Below are 14,583 nucleotides of genomic sequence, written 5' to 3'. Positions count from 1 at the left end.
AGGGATCTTTCTGTATCATTTCTTACACTGTGTACAACTCTACAATTTTCTCAAAATATGCTTAAAATAATGTTTGAGAAAATGAAACACACACAGACATACCCACATTGCTGGGCGTCATCACCAGTTTCTGATTCAGGTCTGGAGTAAGACTTGAAAATGTGCATTTTAACAAGTTTCCAGGTGAAGCTAGTCTAGGACCAGCTATGAAAACCACTAGTTTAGAAAATAATATCCTGGGGCAGGTATTATTGTTCCTATCTTGTGGAAGAAACCTAAAGATTAAGTGACTTCAGCCAGGCGCGGTGGCTCACGCCTATAATCCCAGCACTTGGGGAGGCAGAGGCAGGATAGCTTGAGCCCAGGAGTTTGAGACCTGCCTGGGCAACACGGAGGCCTTGTTCTCCCCACAACAACAACAACAACAAAAGTGACTTCACCAAAGGTTCTGGAACTGACAGGGCCAGGACTCAAATCAGGTCCTACCAGCTCAGTGTTTTTCCATAAGCTAATCAAGGTCAGGAATAATCTCAATCATAAGGACTCTCTAGTGTCTGGCACAGAACAGAAACCAATAAATGCTTGAATTGTACTGTCCTAAAAACTAAAACTCATTAATGTGGGAGCTTAAACATTTCACAAACTTTATAATATATACATACACATTAAACTGTGTACTAGTCTCAGCTCTTAGGCTGTGCCCTGAAGAAGTGCTTAAACTCTGTTCCTAGCTTCCGTAGACCTGAGATCAGGGAGTTGGTTCCTTCCTACTTAATTCTGGATGCCTTATTTTAAAATCTTCTGAGGTTTTATAGATAGCTACAAGGTATGAAAGGAAAATAAATCTCAGGACCCCCCAAATCACTAAGCCAAGAGAAAAGTCAAGCTGGGAACTGTCAGGCCAAACTGCCTCCCATTTTATTCCTAAATAAGACAGCCACAAAGAAAACAAGCTACACACCTCCCTCACAATTTGCCCACAGGAAATTTCTTGTGGACAAAGGACAGACAGAACTCAAAGTCATCCCTCTGAGACTCACCTGACACAAATGCATATGATTGCTTCCTCTGCACTATTTATGTAAAAATGCAGACTCACTGAGCCAGACTAAATTGTGTATTCAGGCTGATCAAGGACTCAAAAGAAGGCAACCTTTTGTCTCCTACCTACTTATAACCTGGAAGCCCCCACTTAGAGTTGTCCCCCCTTACCAGACCAAACCAATGTACATCTTAGACATACTGATCTATGTCTCATGTCTCCTTAAAATGTATAAAAGCAAACTACATACCCTGACCACCTTGGGCACACCTCCTCAGGACTTCCTGAGGCTGTGTCACAGGCGCATCCTTAACCTTGGCAAAATAAACTTTCTAAATTGACTGAAACCTGTCTCAGACATTTGGGGTTCACAAAGGTCATCCTTAAAAGAACACAACCAGATGGGGCGCAGTGCCTCACACCTGTAATCCCAGCACTTTGGGAGGCCAAGGCAGGCGCATCACGAGGTCAGGAGATCGTGACCATCCTGGCCAACACGGTGAAACCCCGTCTCTACCAAAATACAAAATATTGGTCAAGTGTAGTGGCATGCGCCTGTAGTCCTAGCTACTCGGGAGACTGAGGCAGGGGAATCGTTTGAATCCGGGAGGTGGAGGTTGCAGTGAGCCAAAATCGCACCACTGCACTCCAGCCTGGTGACAGAGCGAGACTCCATCTCAAAAAACAAAAAAATAAAAAATAAAAAATAAAAAAACCACAACCAGTTGTTTACCATTCACATTACTATGTAATCAAAACAGATACCTGACACAGCTTTCTCAATTTCTGAAAATCCCAAGTGAGAAACAGAAGAAAAACGTATAAACAAAATACTTACTAAACAAAAATTCCCTGACAATGCACTTGGCAAAAAGGATTGGGGGGAACTACAAACTTAAGCAATTCTATGGAATTTTAATACTGTGCTCAGTTTTCAGCAAAATTACACACGCCTAGATTCACAGAGATGCTGAAGCAATTACATTAAGTACTTACCAAAACTGATTTCCTGCAGTTAGCTCTCAAGAATTCCACTTTAAAATCCTTTTATGCAACAAGACACCACAAGTCTTCTATGTCTCCATGGCAAAGGTAACAAGCCTTGAGGAAATAGGCTTAAATAGCTAAGAGGGTTTTACATTAGAAATAAGAACTTTCTGGTGATGGCAGCTCTCAGCACCTGAGAGGGATTATAGTCATGATCATGCCTAAACACTGGATGCTTAAAATATTCAACCCAATAGGCTCTTTCCAAACTGTCCGTTTCAGGTTTACTTTCTTGTATTAGTAACAATGGCCAAACGTAGTAAATAATGCTATTTTGTTAGAAGAATGGAAAAAACTAAAAAATAAAAGTAGGATTCAAATACAGGTGAAGGTCCCAGGAAACCAGTATCTAGAACTGAAAACTAGTTTCCATTAATTAGCTGCCTTTCCTTCTACCAGAAAATAGTGCTACTATTCCACGTAGCTCTCCACGGGCTCTTGCCCAGCCAGCTCTAGTTTCCTAATATAACTGAGGGAAACTTTAGCCTCACATTTAACCTACAAATGAATCACACAACTCTCCAGTGCCATGCCCACCCCCTAGCAACAGAGCCGCCAGGACCTTTATTTCTTGCAGTCAGAACTTTAATGCAGAGGAGGAAGTAACAGCTTGGCTTGTCACAAACTGAGAACTATCTGTATTCTTACTACTTCGGAATATCCTAGAAGGAGTTATTAATTCACTGCAAAGGGAAACTGTAATCCATATGTTAGGTCAATGGGCAGGAATAACTTGGAAAAATTTTTTTATATCGTGATCCGCCCACCTTGGCCTCCCAAAGTGCTGGGATTTACAGGCGTAAATAGCACCTAGGTACCATACATAAATTCCCTGTTTTGAAAAAGTACCAAAAGGCTTAATTTTTACCTGATAATCCTAGCATGTTCAATTCAAAAAAGACTCAAGCATAACATTGTTAAAAACATTTATTCTGATACATTCTATCATAAGTTAGTACAAGTTCCACTCTGCTACAGATGCATCTGTGAAGAGCCTTGTGCCATCCAACTAGTGACTGAATGATGTCCCATCTCTTATCCGAGCCAGAGCACACATCTTCCATGCTGTCCGCTGATTGCCTCCAAATCCAGAAGACCGAATAATCCTTTATCCCCAAAGTAGGCTAAAATGTTTGTGAAGAGGAGAAAGAAATTAAATTCCGAAATAAAAATCTTCTAGACATAACCTAAGACCTAGAAAATTTTATACATTTATGTTTGTTTCCTCATCTATCAAATTCAGAGTTATGAAAAGACAAGGATCAATCCCACTGAACAAATTAAACATACAGAACTGTATTAAAATACACTTTTCTTTTGAGCAGTTACCTATCATAAACAAAAACAAAAATGTGAGCAGACATAAAATGAAGTCAATCAAAAGGAAAACGATTACTGCTTTCCATTAACAGGTAGGCCTGATAAACCCAGAAAACAAAGCTATCTCACTATTAGATGCAGTATCAGTAATACTAAAATAATATTTTTTGAATGGTTTCTGTGCATCAGACACTGAGGAAAGTTCACAACTCCCAACTATGATCCCTATTTTAATGTGGAAATTGAGGCTCTGAGATAGTTATATATCATTTAAGTGGGTAGAGTGGGATGTGGCCTAAGTGCCCTTACAACCATTAAGTTCCTAGGGAGCAATTAGCCTCCACTTCCACCTCAACTAACTCTTACCCCAAACATTCCAGCCACTAAGAAGCCCAAACTCCCAAATCATTTGCTGACTCCAGTAGAGTGTAAGAAGGAGAAAAGAGATGGTTTCATTTCTAAACCCTGCTGCTTAAAAATGTAGCCCAGTTGAATAAAACTGCATTATTAAATGACAATGACAGTTTTGTAAAGTTTATTTTTAAAAAATATTTTCCCTGTGCCTAAGAAGAAAACACACATCTATTTCCAATTTTCAAATGTGTATTAAAATCTCCTCTTAAACCCTAAGTATTTTTGCACACAGTTAAGATATGAAAATAAATTATTGGCCAGGCAGGATAGTTCATGCCTGTAATCCCAGTACTTTGGAGGCTGAGGTGGGTGGATCGCCTGAGCCCACGAGTTCGAAACCAGCCTGGGAAACATGGTGAAACCCTGTCTCTTAAAAAAAAAAAAAAATACAAAAATTAGGCGGACTTGGTGGTGCATGCCTGTAATCCCAGCTACTCAGGAGGCTGAGGCAGGAGAATTGCTTGAACCTGGGAGGCGGAGGTTGCAGTGAGCCGAGATTGTACCACTGCACTCCAGCCTGGGCGACAGAGCAAGACTCCGACTCAAAAAAAAAAAAAAATTAGCCAGGCATGGTGACACATGCCTGTGGTCCTGGCTACTCGGGAGGCTGAGGTGGGAGGACCACCTGAGCTCAGGAGGTTAAGGCTGCAGTGAGCCATGACTGCGCCACTGCACTCCAGCCTGGGTGACAGAAAAAAACACACAAAAAAAGATCTATGAAGGTCTCTTCTTCAATGGTAATGGGCAGCAAAAATATAAAAAGGAAATCTTGCTCAGCCTTATGCAAATAATGGAAATGATTCTCTTAACCTTGATATTCACATTTTGCCTAAATGTTTTACTAAGACACTGCCCCTTAGATATTTAAAGTACTTTTGAATAAGGCATTCATGTCAACCAACATTTGCTGACCACATACAATGAGTCATCCTGGGTGAAAGAGGATACTAAGATGAATGTGGTCCTAATCTCAAACAACCCAACAACTTAGCAAGGGAAACAAACTAGTAGATCATTAACTGTATTATTTACATAAGTATTATATAAACAATAAATATATGTAGAAACAATAGACTTTATAAAATTTTATGTTAATAAAAACCATAGCAGGTATAATGCTGTTCCTTTCAGAGTACAGATCAGGCAGCTCAGATCTCTCTAGTCACTCTTCCCAGTGCAGGGAGCACAGTAGATGAAATTCTGTAACTGAGTAACCCTTTGCAGGCACTCACTCAATTCTTTCCTAAAACACAAATGCCTCTGGAAGGAAACCAGAAGATGCTCTTAATGACAGAAAAGATCAAGAGGGTTAGCACCAGGAAGGAGAGAAGCACTGAGAAGACAATAAGATGAAGAAATGAAAAGCAGTAGGACAGGGATGCTTCATGTAGTTGTTAAAGGTTCAAATCTTGTTGGGATAAATGCAGCCCCAAAAAAGGACAACAGAAAGACACATTCTCTCCCCACTTCTGTATCCTAAATCACCCAGGGCACAAAAAAGTGTTATTTCCTATCATGCAGGTCCAGCCTAAAATTTGTACAAGATGCAATGCTTTGTCAATTCCTGTCCAAAGGAACACCAAGACGGCCAGGTGCTGTGGCTCATGCTTATAATCCCAGCACATTGGGAGGCCCAGGTGGGAGGATTGCTTGAGCCCAGAAGTTCGAGACCAGACTGGGTAACACAGTGAGACCTTGTTGCTACAAAAAAACTAAAATAAAATATAAAAAACCCACAGAAGACCATCAAGAGATGAGGGTCATTAGTTAATTCAATGCTTGTTGAGCAACTACTTTAGGTGCTTATGAGACAAAATATATTATAGCTACAAGCATAATACAAGGCAGAGAATGACAGATACAAAAGGATACTATGGGGCTGGGTGCAGTGGCCCATGACTATAATCCCAGCACTTCGGGAGGTCGAGGCAGGATCACTTGATCCCCGGAGTTTGAGACCAGACTAGGCAATACGGCAAGATCCTGCCTCTATAAAAATTAAAAAGAAAAAAAGAAACTATGGAAACACAAAAAACAGAGTAGTTTTAGCTAGGAGGAAAGAAGGAAGAGATTTACGGAAGGGGCGACATTTGAGATTGGGCTTTTCTAGAAGCAGATTTCCATCCAGTGGAAACTAAGGGGAAAAAGCATTCCAGGCTGAGGGAGCACAAGCATAGGAACAAAGGCATAAAAATATATATAGTTTATTCTAGGACTTAGCATGCAGTATCATATAGCTAGAGCACTGTTTTCATAAGGAAATGGGGATAAAAAAGATGACACTGAAAAGATTAAAAATTACTATTAATAGTTTACTGATCACGTATTACTTGACAAATACTGCTAATACTTAATATATAATATTCTTATTCAATGCTCATGGCTACCTTATTAGGTAGGTGTTATTATCCCCAACTGATAAAAAGGGGAGACGACAGCTCAGAAAGGTTAATGGCTTCTTGGAGGAAGGTATTTGATGATAATTTCCAATACTTGGAAAATGTCCACACAGCTTGACTCAGTAGTCCTCTCTTATGTTTCCCAAGGTAATGTTTCTCTAAGGAAATAACTGGTCTAAGGCCAAGGCCACTCAACTAGTAGGCAGCAGATATATTACCTCAATCCCTATTTTACAGAAAAGAAAATTGATAGATCAAAGAGTAAGGGCTAAGAAAAAAGGACTTAGTGGGGAATCTCTGAAAACAGTTTCTTAAAAGTCATGCATAAACAGTTAAAGGAAGAGAGGGAGGTGAAGAAGGAAGTGTGTGAAGATCATTTGTTGAAAAACTTTATCAGGGAAAACAGAATAACTGCAGAAGTGAACAACTTGAAGGCACATATTGTAGTACCCTTTGAGAATAAAAAAGACCTTCCTCTGAAAAAGAAGAGAGCAGCAAGGCAGATGTGGTGGAGGAAATTCATATCAGATGGCATTGTGCTAAGTAAACGAAGAGGTAAAATTACTTGGGGAAGGCCACATGACCCAGTGGAAAGAATGTGAGCTTTGGAAATAGAACATATTCCACCACCTACTGACTGTATAACCTGCTCTGAAGGACTGAAGTGACAACTAGACACATTGTGTAAAAAGCACCTAAAGCAGTGGCTGACACATTGTAGGTGATAGTGAATAACATATTTTCTGCCCACTCTAGAAAAACATGGCTTAGAGTAAGACTTCCAAGAAAATGAATGAAGCCCTAGAATAGTTAGTGAAAAGTCTGTGAGGGCAACCCACAAGAGATGTCTGAGACAGGATCAAGCAGAAATCCGATTCACTAGTGTGCAGCAGTCATGGTCACCATAGTGCCACGAGTATCAGTCGTTCCTCCAGAGCAAACCTGCCTGTTTGAGATTATACCTATACATATAATTTTCATAAGTATGCACATATATGCATACATATGTACATGAATATGTATACTGTGTGTGTGAAGTTTTCACAAGTGTTTACACATACCAGCAAGATCATTTCTGAGAAAGGAATTTGACAGTCAAGAGCCACAAATGCTCATACTTTATTAATCCCATGACAATTTATAAGGAAATCAAAATCTATAAAAGCTATGTATACACAAATGTTAATTATTCACTTTTTTTTTTTTTTTTGGTAGAGATGGGTCTCGCTATGCTGCCCAGGCTGGTCTTGAACTCCTAGCCTCAAGCAATCCTCCCACTATCTTCCCACCTTGGCTCTCCAAAGTGCTGAGATGACAGGTGTGAGCCACCACACCCTGCCCAAATGTCAATTATATTGTTGTATAAAATACCGAAAAATTGAAAAACCTACGTAAACCGCAACTGGAAAATATATGGGATAGCAACTAAAATTTTAGGTGAAAACAAAATCCTGCATACCCTTGTCAGAGTGATATAAAAGATTGTATTCATCTAAATAAGGATAAGACGGGAATATGAGAAATTTAAAACAGTTCGTATTTTAAAGTGGTAGGATAATAAATTCTTTTTCTGTTAAAATATGCTTCATTGTAGTTATAACATGGTACAGTAAATACAAATTAGGAGGGGCAAGAGAAAGTAGTTGCAGTTTTCCAATAGCCCAAAACTATACTGACTGATAAAGCTCCATTTCAAGGCCTGCCACTACTACTCTTTTATATCTTAATGATTCAGTACTACTGTATGAACATTTGCCCTGAAATGTTTAGTTTTAAGAGCAGTACCTCAAAACAGTTGGTTCAGGCATTCCAGGATCTGCACCCCTCTTAAATCCTGAATCAAGGAAGACAGAAGAGAAAAAATATTAATTAAAACCCCAGCAGACAAAACATTTACAATCAAGACTTTTTCTTCTTTGTAATCCAACCTAAGATAGTTAGAATGATATCTAGACCAACCAGCACTATCTAAATTTACCTACGCTACAGAAGTCTCCAATCTTCATTAGAGTATGAAATTATGTCCAGGACTAATCAGTAGGAAGAACAAGCTATCTTATTCCTTTCTTTCTGAGACAGAGTCTCACTCTGTCACCCAGGCTGGAGTGCTGTGGCATGATCTCGGCTCACTGCAACCTCTGTCACCTCTGCCTCCCAGGCTCAAGCTATTCTCCTGTCTCAGCCTCCTGAGTAGCTAGGATTACAGGCACGTGCTGCCAGGCCCAGCTAAATTTTTTTGTATTTTTAGTAGAGACAGGGTCTCACCATGTTGGCCAGGCTGGTCTCAAACTCCTGACCTCAAACGATCCACCTGCCTCGACTTTCCAAAGTGCTGGGATTACAGGTGTGAACTACCATGCCCAGACGAAAACAAACAACTTTTTCAGTGAGCCACTGCACACGGCCATTATTCCTATTATATACACAATTGGCACAATTGCCCTTAGCATGTTGTATCTTTCATTATTAGTCATTTACCCAGAAATAAGATACCACAACTCCCAAATTATACTGGATGAAAGACTATAAAGAGCAAAATGATTTTTGGAAAGACACACAACTAAACTTTTTAATTTTTTTAGAGACAAGGTTTCACTATACAGTTCAAGGCTGGTCTTGAACTCCTGGGCTCAAGTGATCAGCCTCCTCAGCCTCCCAAAGTGCTGGGATTACAGGCGTGAACCACCATGCCTGGAGGAAAAACTACTGAACTTTTTAAAAAACACAACTGAAGATATTTTATCCCCCATAAACCTCTCTTTTTATAAAACAAAGACCAATGATAGAAAAAGGACGGGGTGGAGGGCAGGGGTGGGGGGCAGCAGGGGATAGATCATCCAATACTTATTATTTAACAACCTGATTAAATCAACTCGTTACAAGTATGGTTAAGTATATCTTTTACCATTTAAAATATATTTATAAATTAACCTGATGACATATATGTTCACTTGCTGAAGCAACTGACTAAGTTAGGGAGGTTTCAAGAACTATGAGGGGTCTGCAATTTTATCTTACTTAAAAGATAAAAAATAGTATATGTAATAGGGAATAAAAGTTAATATTTTAAAAAAATCTTCTGTGACTTAGACCATTAAAATAAATAAAAGATAACAAACTGGCCTGCCAGTTTCACAGATGTTGGTATAAAACACTATTCTTTTTTTTTTTGAGACAGAGTCTCACTCTGTCCCCAGGCCGGAGTGTAGTGGTACGATCTCAGCTCACTGCAACCTTCGCCTGCTCCCAGGTTCAAGCGATTCTCCTGCCTCAGCCTCCTGAGTAGCTGGGATTACAGGCATGCACCACTACACCCAGCTAATTTTTGTATTTTTAGTATAGACAGTTTCTCCATGTTGGTCAGCCTGGTCTCGAACTCCTGACCCCTGGTGATCTGCCTGCCCCAGCCTCCGCACATGTGGTGGATTGCACTGCAGGAGATTAACTGGAGTTTAGGGAACAAGAGTCTTTTATAATGGCCTGTAAGCACGTCTCTCTTTGCTCTGGCTGAAGGTACTATTTTCCAAGGCTGTTTGTTCTACAAACACCCTCAAAAGATAATATGGAACAAAGGGTCATCAGAGCCTCTGCTTATAAGATGTGCAGAAATGCAAGACACCATGGAGAATTGTCTTCCAACAAGTGGCTCATTAAAACCTTTTTGTTAGTAAATGTCCAGACAGATTCTCTATTATCGTGTCACTGCTTGTCATATTTTATAGCACTATACTCCCTGAAGCACTGAAAGTTATGATTGAACCTAAATTACATACAAAGTTAAATCCGCAGTTGCTGGTTTTAGTGAGAGTTGAGGTGGAGGAAGTAAAAGAACAACCTGGAGCCAGGTGTGGTGGCCCATTCCTATAATCCCAGCACTTTGGGAGGCCAAGATCGGAAGATCACTTGAAGCCAGAAGTTCAAGACCACCAGCCAGGGTAACACAGCAAGACCCTGTCTCTATTTCAACGTGGGAACTGGTTTAGACATAAAATTAAATATACAGCATAAAGGAAAAGACAATGATAGACAAGTACTGGAAAGACAACCTTAACACCAATCTCATATAACTTGAATTGAATGTTGGGGTGAAAATCACCATAACGGTAGTCCTAGGAAGGGAATATAACCAGTGTGCATAAAAAGAAAAATAAACTCTAGTATGGAAAAGGAATGCATTATCCACTCTTACACGAAAGCCCCTGGCATGCAGATTGCAGCAACCAGCTACAGCTTTCTAGCAATAGAAACGGAATCTCAAAACAGGGAGGAGGAGGGAACAGTAGATGAAAAGACTTACAGAGAAGCAAAAAACCAAAGGGACACAAAAAGCAAGAGCACGCTAAAATAGGACCTCGCATACGCAGTGAAAAAAGAAGGTGGCACAAAGAAGGGGAAGAATCAAGCTTCCACACCTCTCTTAGCTAAAAGGGGAGCTAGTCCCAGTGTTTGACCAGCCAGAGTAGGCCCTTCTATCAGTAAGTGAAAGAAGTGGGTGGGGGGGAGGTGCTGCAAGAATAGTGGGGACAACACCAACTGTCTTATTTCCTCTAATCCTTGGTACCCATACAAAGTCACTAAAATCTAGAAAAGTAATGTTTTTTTAAAAAAAATTGCACCCAGAATAAGGGAGAAAAACGTCTTTTTAAGTTCTATAATCCCAGGTTATCAGTTGGCTTGCAACTCATGGAGAAATAGAAACCACAGCTGCTTAGTCAGAGTGTACTTTATCTTATACAATGCATGACACCTAAATTAAATAGGAGCAGCACCTCGTTAAAACCATAGCATTTTAAAATGTGAAATTGAGTTTTAGAATTGTCAAACTATATGCTCAAACTGACACTGCTGGGATGAAAAACCTGCTCTTTCCCTTTCACCGAACTGCCTAAGTGGGGCAGTAAAATTAAAAAGAAAAAACTTGGCCAGGCGCGGTGGCTCACGCCTGTAATCCCAGCACTTTGGGAGGCCTAGGCGGGCGGATCACGAGGCCAGGAGATCGAGACCATCCTGGCTAACACGGTGAAACCCGGTCTCTAGTAAAAATACAAAAAATTAGCTGGGCATGGTGGCGGGCGCTGTAGTCCCAGCTACTCAGGAGACTGAGGCAGGAGAATGGCGTGAACCCGGGAGGCAGAGCTTGCAGTGAGCTGAGATCGCACCACTGCACTCCAGCCTGGGCGACAGAGCCAGACTCCGTCTCAAAAAAAAAAAAAAAAAAAAAACCTACAGGCTGGCCGCAGTGATTCACACTTGTAATCCCAGCACTTTGGGAGGCCGCAGGCGGGGCGGGGGTCGGCAGAAGGGGAGGTAGCTAACTTGAGGCCAGTTTGAGGCCAGCCTGGCCAACATAGCAAAACCCCGTCTCTACTAAAAATATAAACATTAGCCGCGAGCGGTGGCTGCAAGTCTGTAATCACAGCTACTCGGGAGGCTAAGAGGGAAGGATCGCTTGATCCGAGAGACAGAGATTGCGGTGGGCAGAGATCGCCCCACTACACTCCAGCCTGGGCAAACAGCGAGACTATGTCTCAAAAAAGAAAAAAGGAAAAAAAAAAAAAAAGAGAAGACAGAAAAGAAAAAACTACAGAATAGGTCCCAGTCTGCAACCCTAACCGAAAAATATTAACAAATCCTTGCAGTAAGTTACCGAGCCTGTTGGCACGAGCCTGTAGTGCCAGCTACTTGGAAGACTGAGGTGGAAGGATCGCTAGAGCACAGGAGGCGGAGGTTGCAATGAGCCGGGATAGAGCCACTGCACTCCAGTCTGGGTGACACAGCAAGACTCTGTCTCAAAAACAAAAACCAAAAAAACCCCAAATCCTTTAAGTACCCTATAGCGGTTAAGACTATGGGCTCTGATGCCCCACTGCCTGAGCCCATAACTCCCTCAGTCAGCATAGCTGTGCGACCTTGGCAAAACAGTTTCTCTACGGCTGTTTCCTCACCTGCAAAATGGGGGCAGTAATAGAAATCATCCAAACCCTTCATTGTACAGGTAAGAAAGCAGAGGCATCCAACGACTATTATTATAATCATGCTTTCATGGCACTGGTACTTTCACGAGGTGTCTCGATTCCCTGAACAGGACTCTTTCCACTTAGGACCACATGGAGCGGTGAGGAAAAACACCCCGAGAACCATCTAGTGCTACAGAGTGAATTACTCCCTTTCACATCCACTGGGGTCATCCAACCCTCCCAACAATCCCGAGAAGTATGACCTCCACTTTAAGGATGCAAAAATAGAAAAGGAGGGATTGCAAGACTGCTTAAAGACCTTGCAACTACAAAGCGATAGAACGGGAACTCGAACTCAGGTTAGATCGGCCCCATTTGACCAGACAGCCTCAGGGGCCGTGCACGGCGGTGTCCCCTGTTTTTCTCTCCCTCCCCCGATGGCCAAAAATGGGGCTGCTGTCTCCGCCACCCCCTTCCCTCCAGTCACTTTCCCGGTTCTTCTCCCACTGACCCAGGTAAATCACAAGAGGGATAAAGCCCCAGCGAATGGCAAACTGGCCCCCCTTGAAGAGCTGCTGTAGTCTCTGCTTGGCCTCTTTACTCAGCTTCACCATGGCGACGGCCGTGCGGCGCAGGGAGGACCTGTTACAGCAACCACCGCGTCCGGAATCCGAAAGGGAAAGGAGGTGCGCAGGCGCCACACACGGCCTTTACGGCAGGAGTCGTGAGCGTCGCCAGCAGAGGTCGTAATTCATCGCCTTTAACCTTCCCTGCTCTTCCGCCTCGTCGCCAGTAGTAGGCGCATGCGTGGTTGCGATCATGACTGGCTGTAACTTTGCGTTTCTGTTACCCATTTTTAAAGCGCATCTTCAGATGTTCCTTCCTTCTCATAGAAGGAACATTAATTAAATTCAGAGGGACTGGGTTTTAGTCCCAACTCTTATTCTTACTGGATGTGTAACCGTGGACAAGTTATTTAACTTCTCAGAATCAGGTTGTTTGTTCAAACCTGAGGTTGAACTGCAAAAAGATTACGAAGTGACACTCAGTAGGGCCCGAATCTATGTTTTCTTTGATCCCAATCTTTTAAAAAAATGTTTTTTAATTACTTGCCAACATTTTAGAATTTGGGAAATCTCACATGAAATTCTGGACTTTAGAAGCTGAGAAATTCTATTGCAACAATCAAGGAGACTAAATAGGAAATGACACTTCTGTTTGGCCATCTTGCCCTCATTGGTTTAGAATGTCAGTGGTTCTCAACCCTGACTGCACATTAGAATCACTTTAGGAGAGGTAAAACCATACTCAGGCTGGAGATCTGCTCCTAGAAATTCTGATGAGTTGGGGGCTGGGAACTGGCCATTGATCTGCCTTTGAAGTTCCCCAAGTGATTCCCAACCTCTGATGTAATAAATGTCTGGCTGCTGTCGTATTTGAGGTTTGACCCCCCAGGTCTAAGACTTAATTGATTTTTAAGGCTGTAAGACATTTCTAAGGCTTTGACTTTTTCGTGCCTCATTCTGAAGGTACGTAGTCGTTTTCTGTGCCCAATGGCTGTGTTCCTAAAAATTTCCCCTTGCTGACCTCTGTGGCTTGCGCCTGTAATTCTGGCTATTTGGGAGGCTGAGGCGGAAGGACCGCTTGAGTTTGATGCTGCAGTGCGCTGTGATGAGGCCACTTGCTGTAAGCTCCCAAAGGGTTCACTTTGCCCGCTGCCTGAACAGAGCCGATTGATCAACACAGGGGAATTACAATAAAGAGTAATTCATGCAGAGCTGGCTGTGCAGGAGACCAGAGTTTTATTATTACTGAAATCAGTATCCCATAGCATTCGGGGATCAGAGTTTTTAAGGACAATTTGGTGCGTGGGGAGACAGTAAGTCGGAAGTGCTGGTTGGTTGGGTCAGAGATGAAATCACAGGGAGTGGAAGCTGTCTTTGTACTGTGTCAGTTCCTGGGTTGGGGCCACAAGATCAGATGAGCCAGTTTGCCGATCTGGATGGTGCCAGCTGATCCATTTTGCAGGCTCTGCAAAGTGTCTCAAGTACTGATGTTAGGCTTTACAATAGTGTTATTCCCAGGAGCAATTTGGGAAGGGTCAGAATCTTAGTTCCTGGGTTGGGACCACAAGATCAGATGAGCCAGTTTGGCGATCTGGGTGGTGCCAGCTGATCCATTTTGCAGGGTCTGCAAAATATCTCAAACACTGATGTTAGGCTTTACAATAGTGTTGTTATTCCCAGGAACAATTTGGAGAGGGTCGGAATCTTGTAGCCTCCAGCTGCATGACTCCTAAACCATAATGTCTAATCTTTTGGCTAATCTGTTAGCCTGTATACCAAACCTGCACATGCACTCTCTGAAACTAAAGTAAAAGTTGGAACGAGAAAAAAAAAATAGT

At 42.0% G+C, this 14,583-nt stretch overlaps 1 protein-coding gene across 1 annotated transcript; it reads right to left on the bottom strand.

Moving 5' to 3' along the window:
• Positions 1-2,998: 2,998 nt before the first annotated feature.
• Positions 2,999-12,872, bottom strand: TOMM7 (translocase of outer mitochondrial membrane 7). The gene is made up of 3 exons (XM_054494870.2): positions 12,691-12,872; positions 8,008-8,056; positions 2,999-3,213 (listed from the first exon to the last, which is right to left on the bottom strand). The coding sequence occupies exons 1-3, from the start codon at positions 12,791-12,793 to the stop codon at positions 3,198-3,200; spliced, it is 168 nt and encodes a 55-aa protein (XP_054350845.1). The 5' UTR covers positions 12,794-12,872; the 3' UTR covers positions 2,999-3,197.
• Positions 12,873-14,583: the final 1,711 nt, after the last annotated feature.

This window comes from Pongo pygmaeus, chromosome 6 (assembly GCF_028885625.2).
Source record: "Pongo pygmaeus isolate AG05252 chromosome 6, NHGRI_mPonPyg2-v2.0_pri, whole genome shotgun sequence".
Lineage (NCBI taxonomy): Eukaryota > Metazoa > Chordata > Mammalia > Primates > Hominidae > Pongo > Pongo pygmaeus.
The sequence above is the reverse complement of the archived record's forward strand: the minus strand, read 5'-3'. Positions and strand labels throughout refer to the sequence as shown.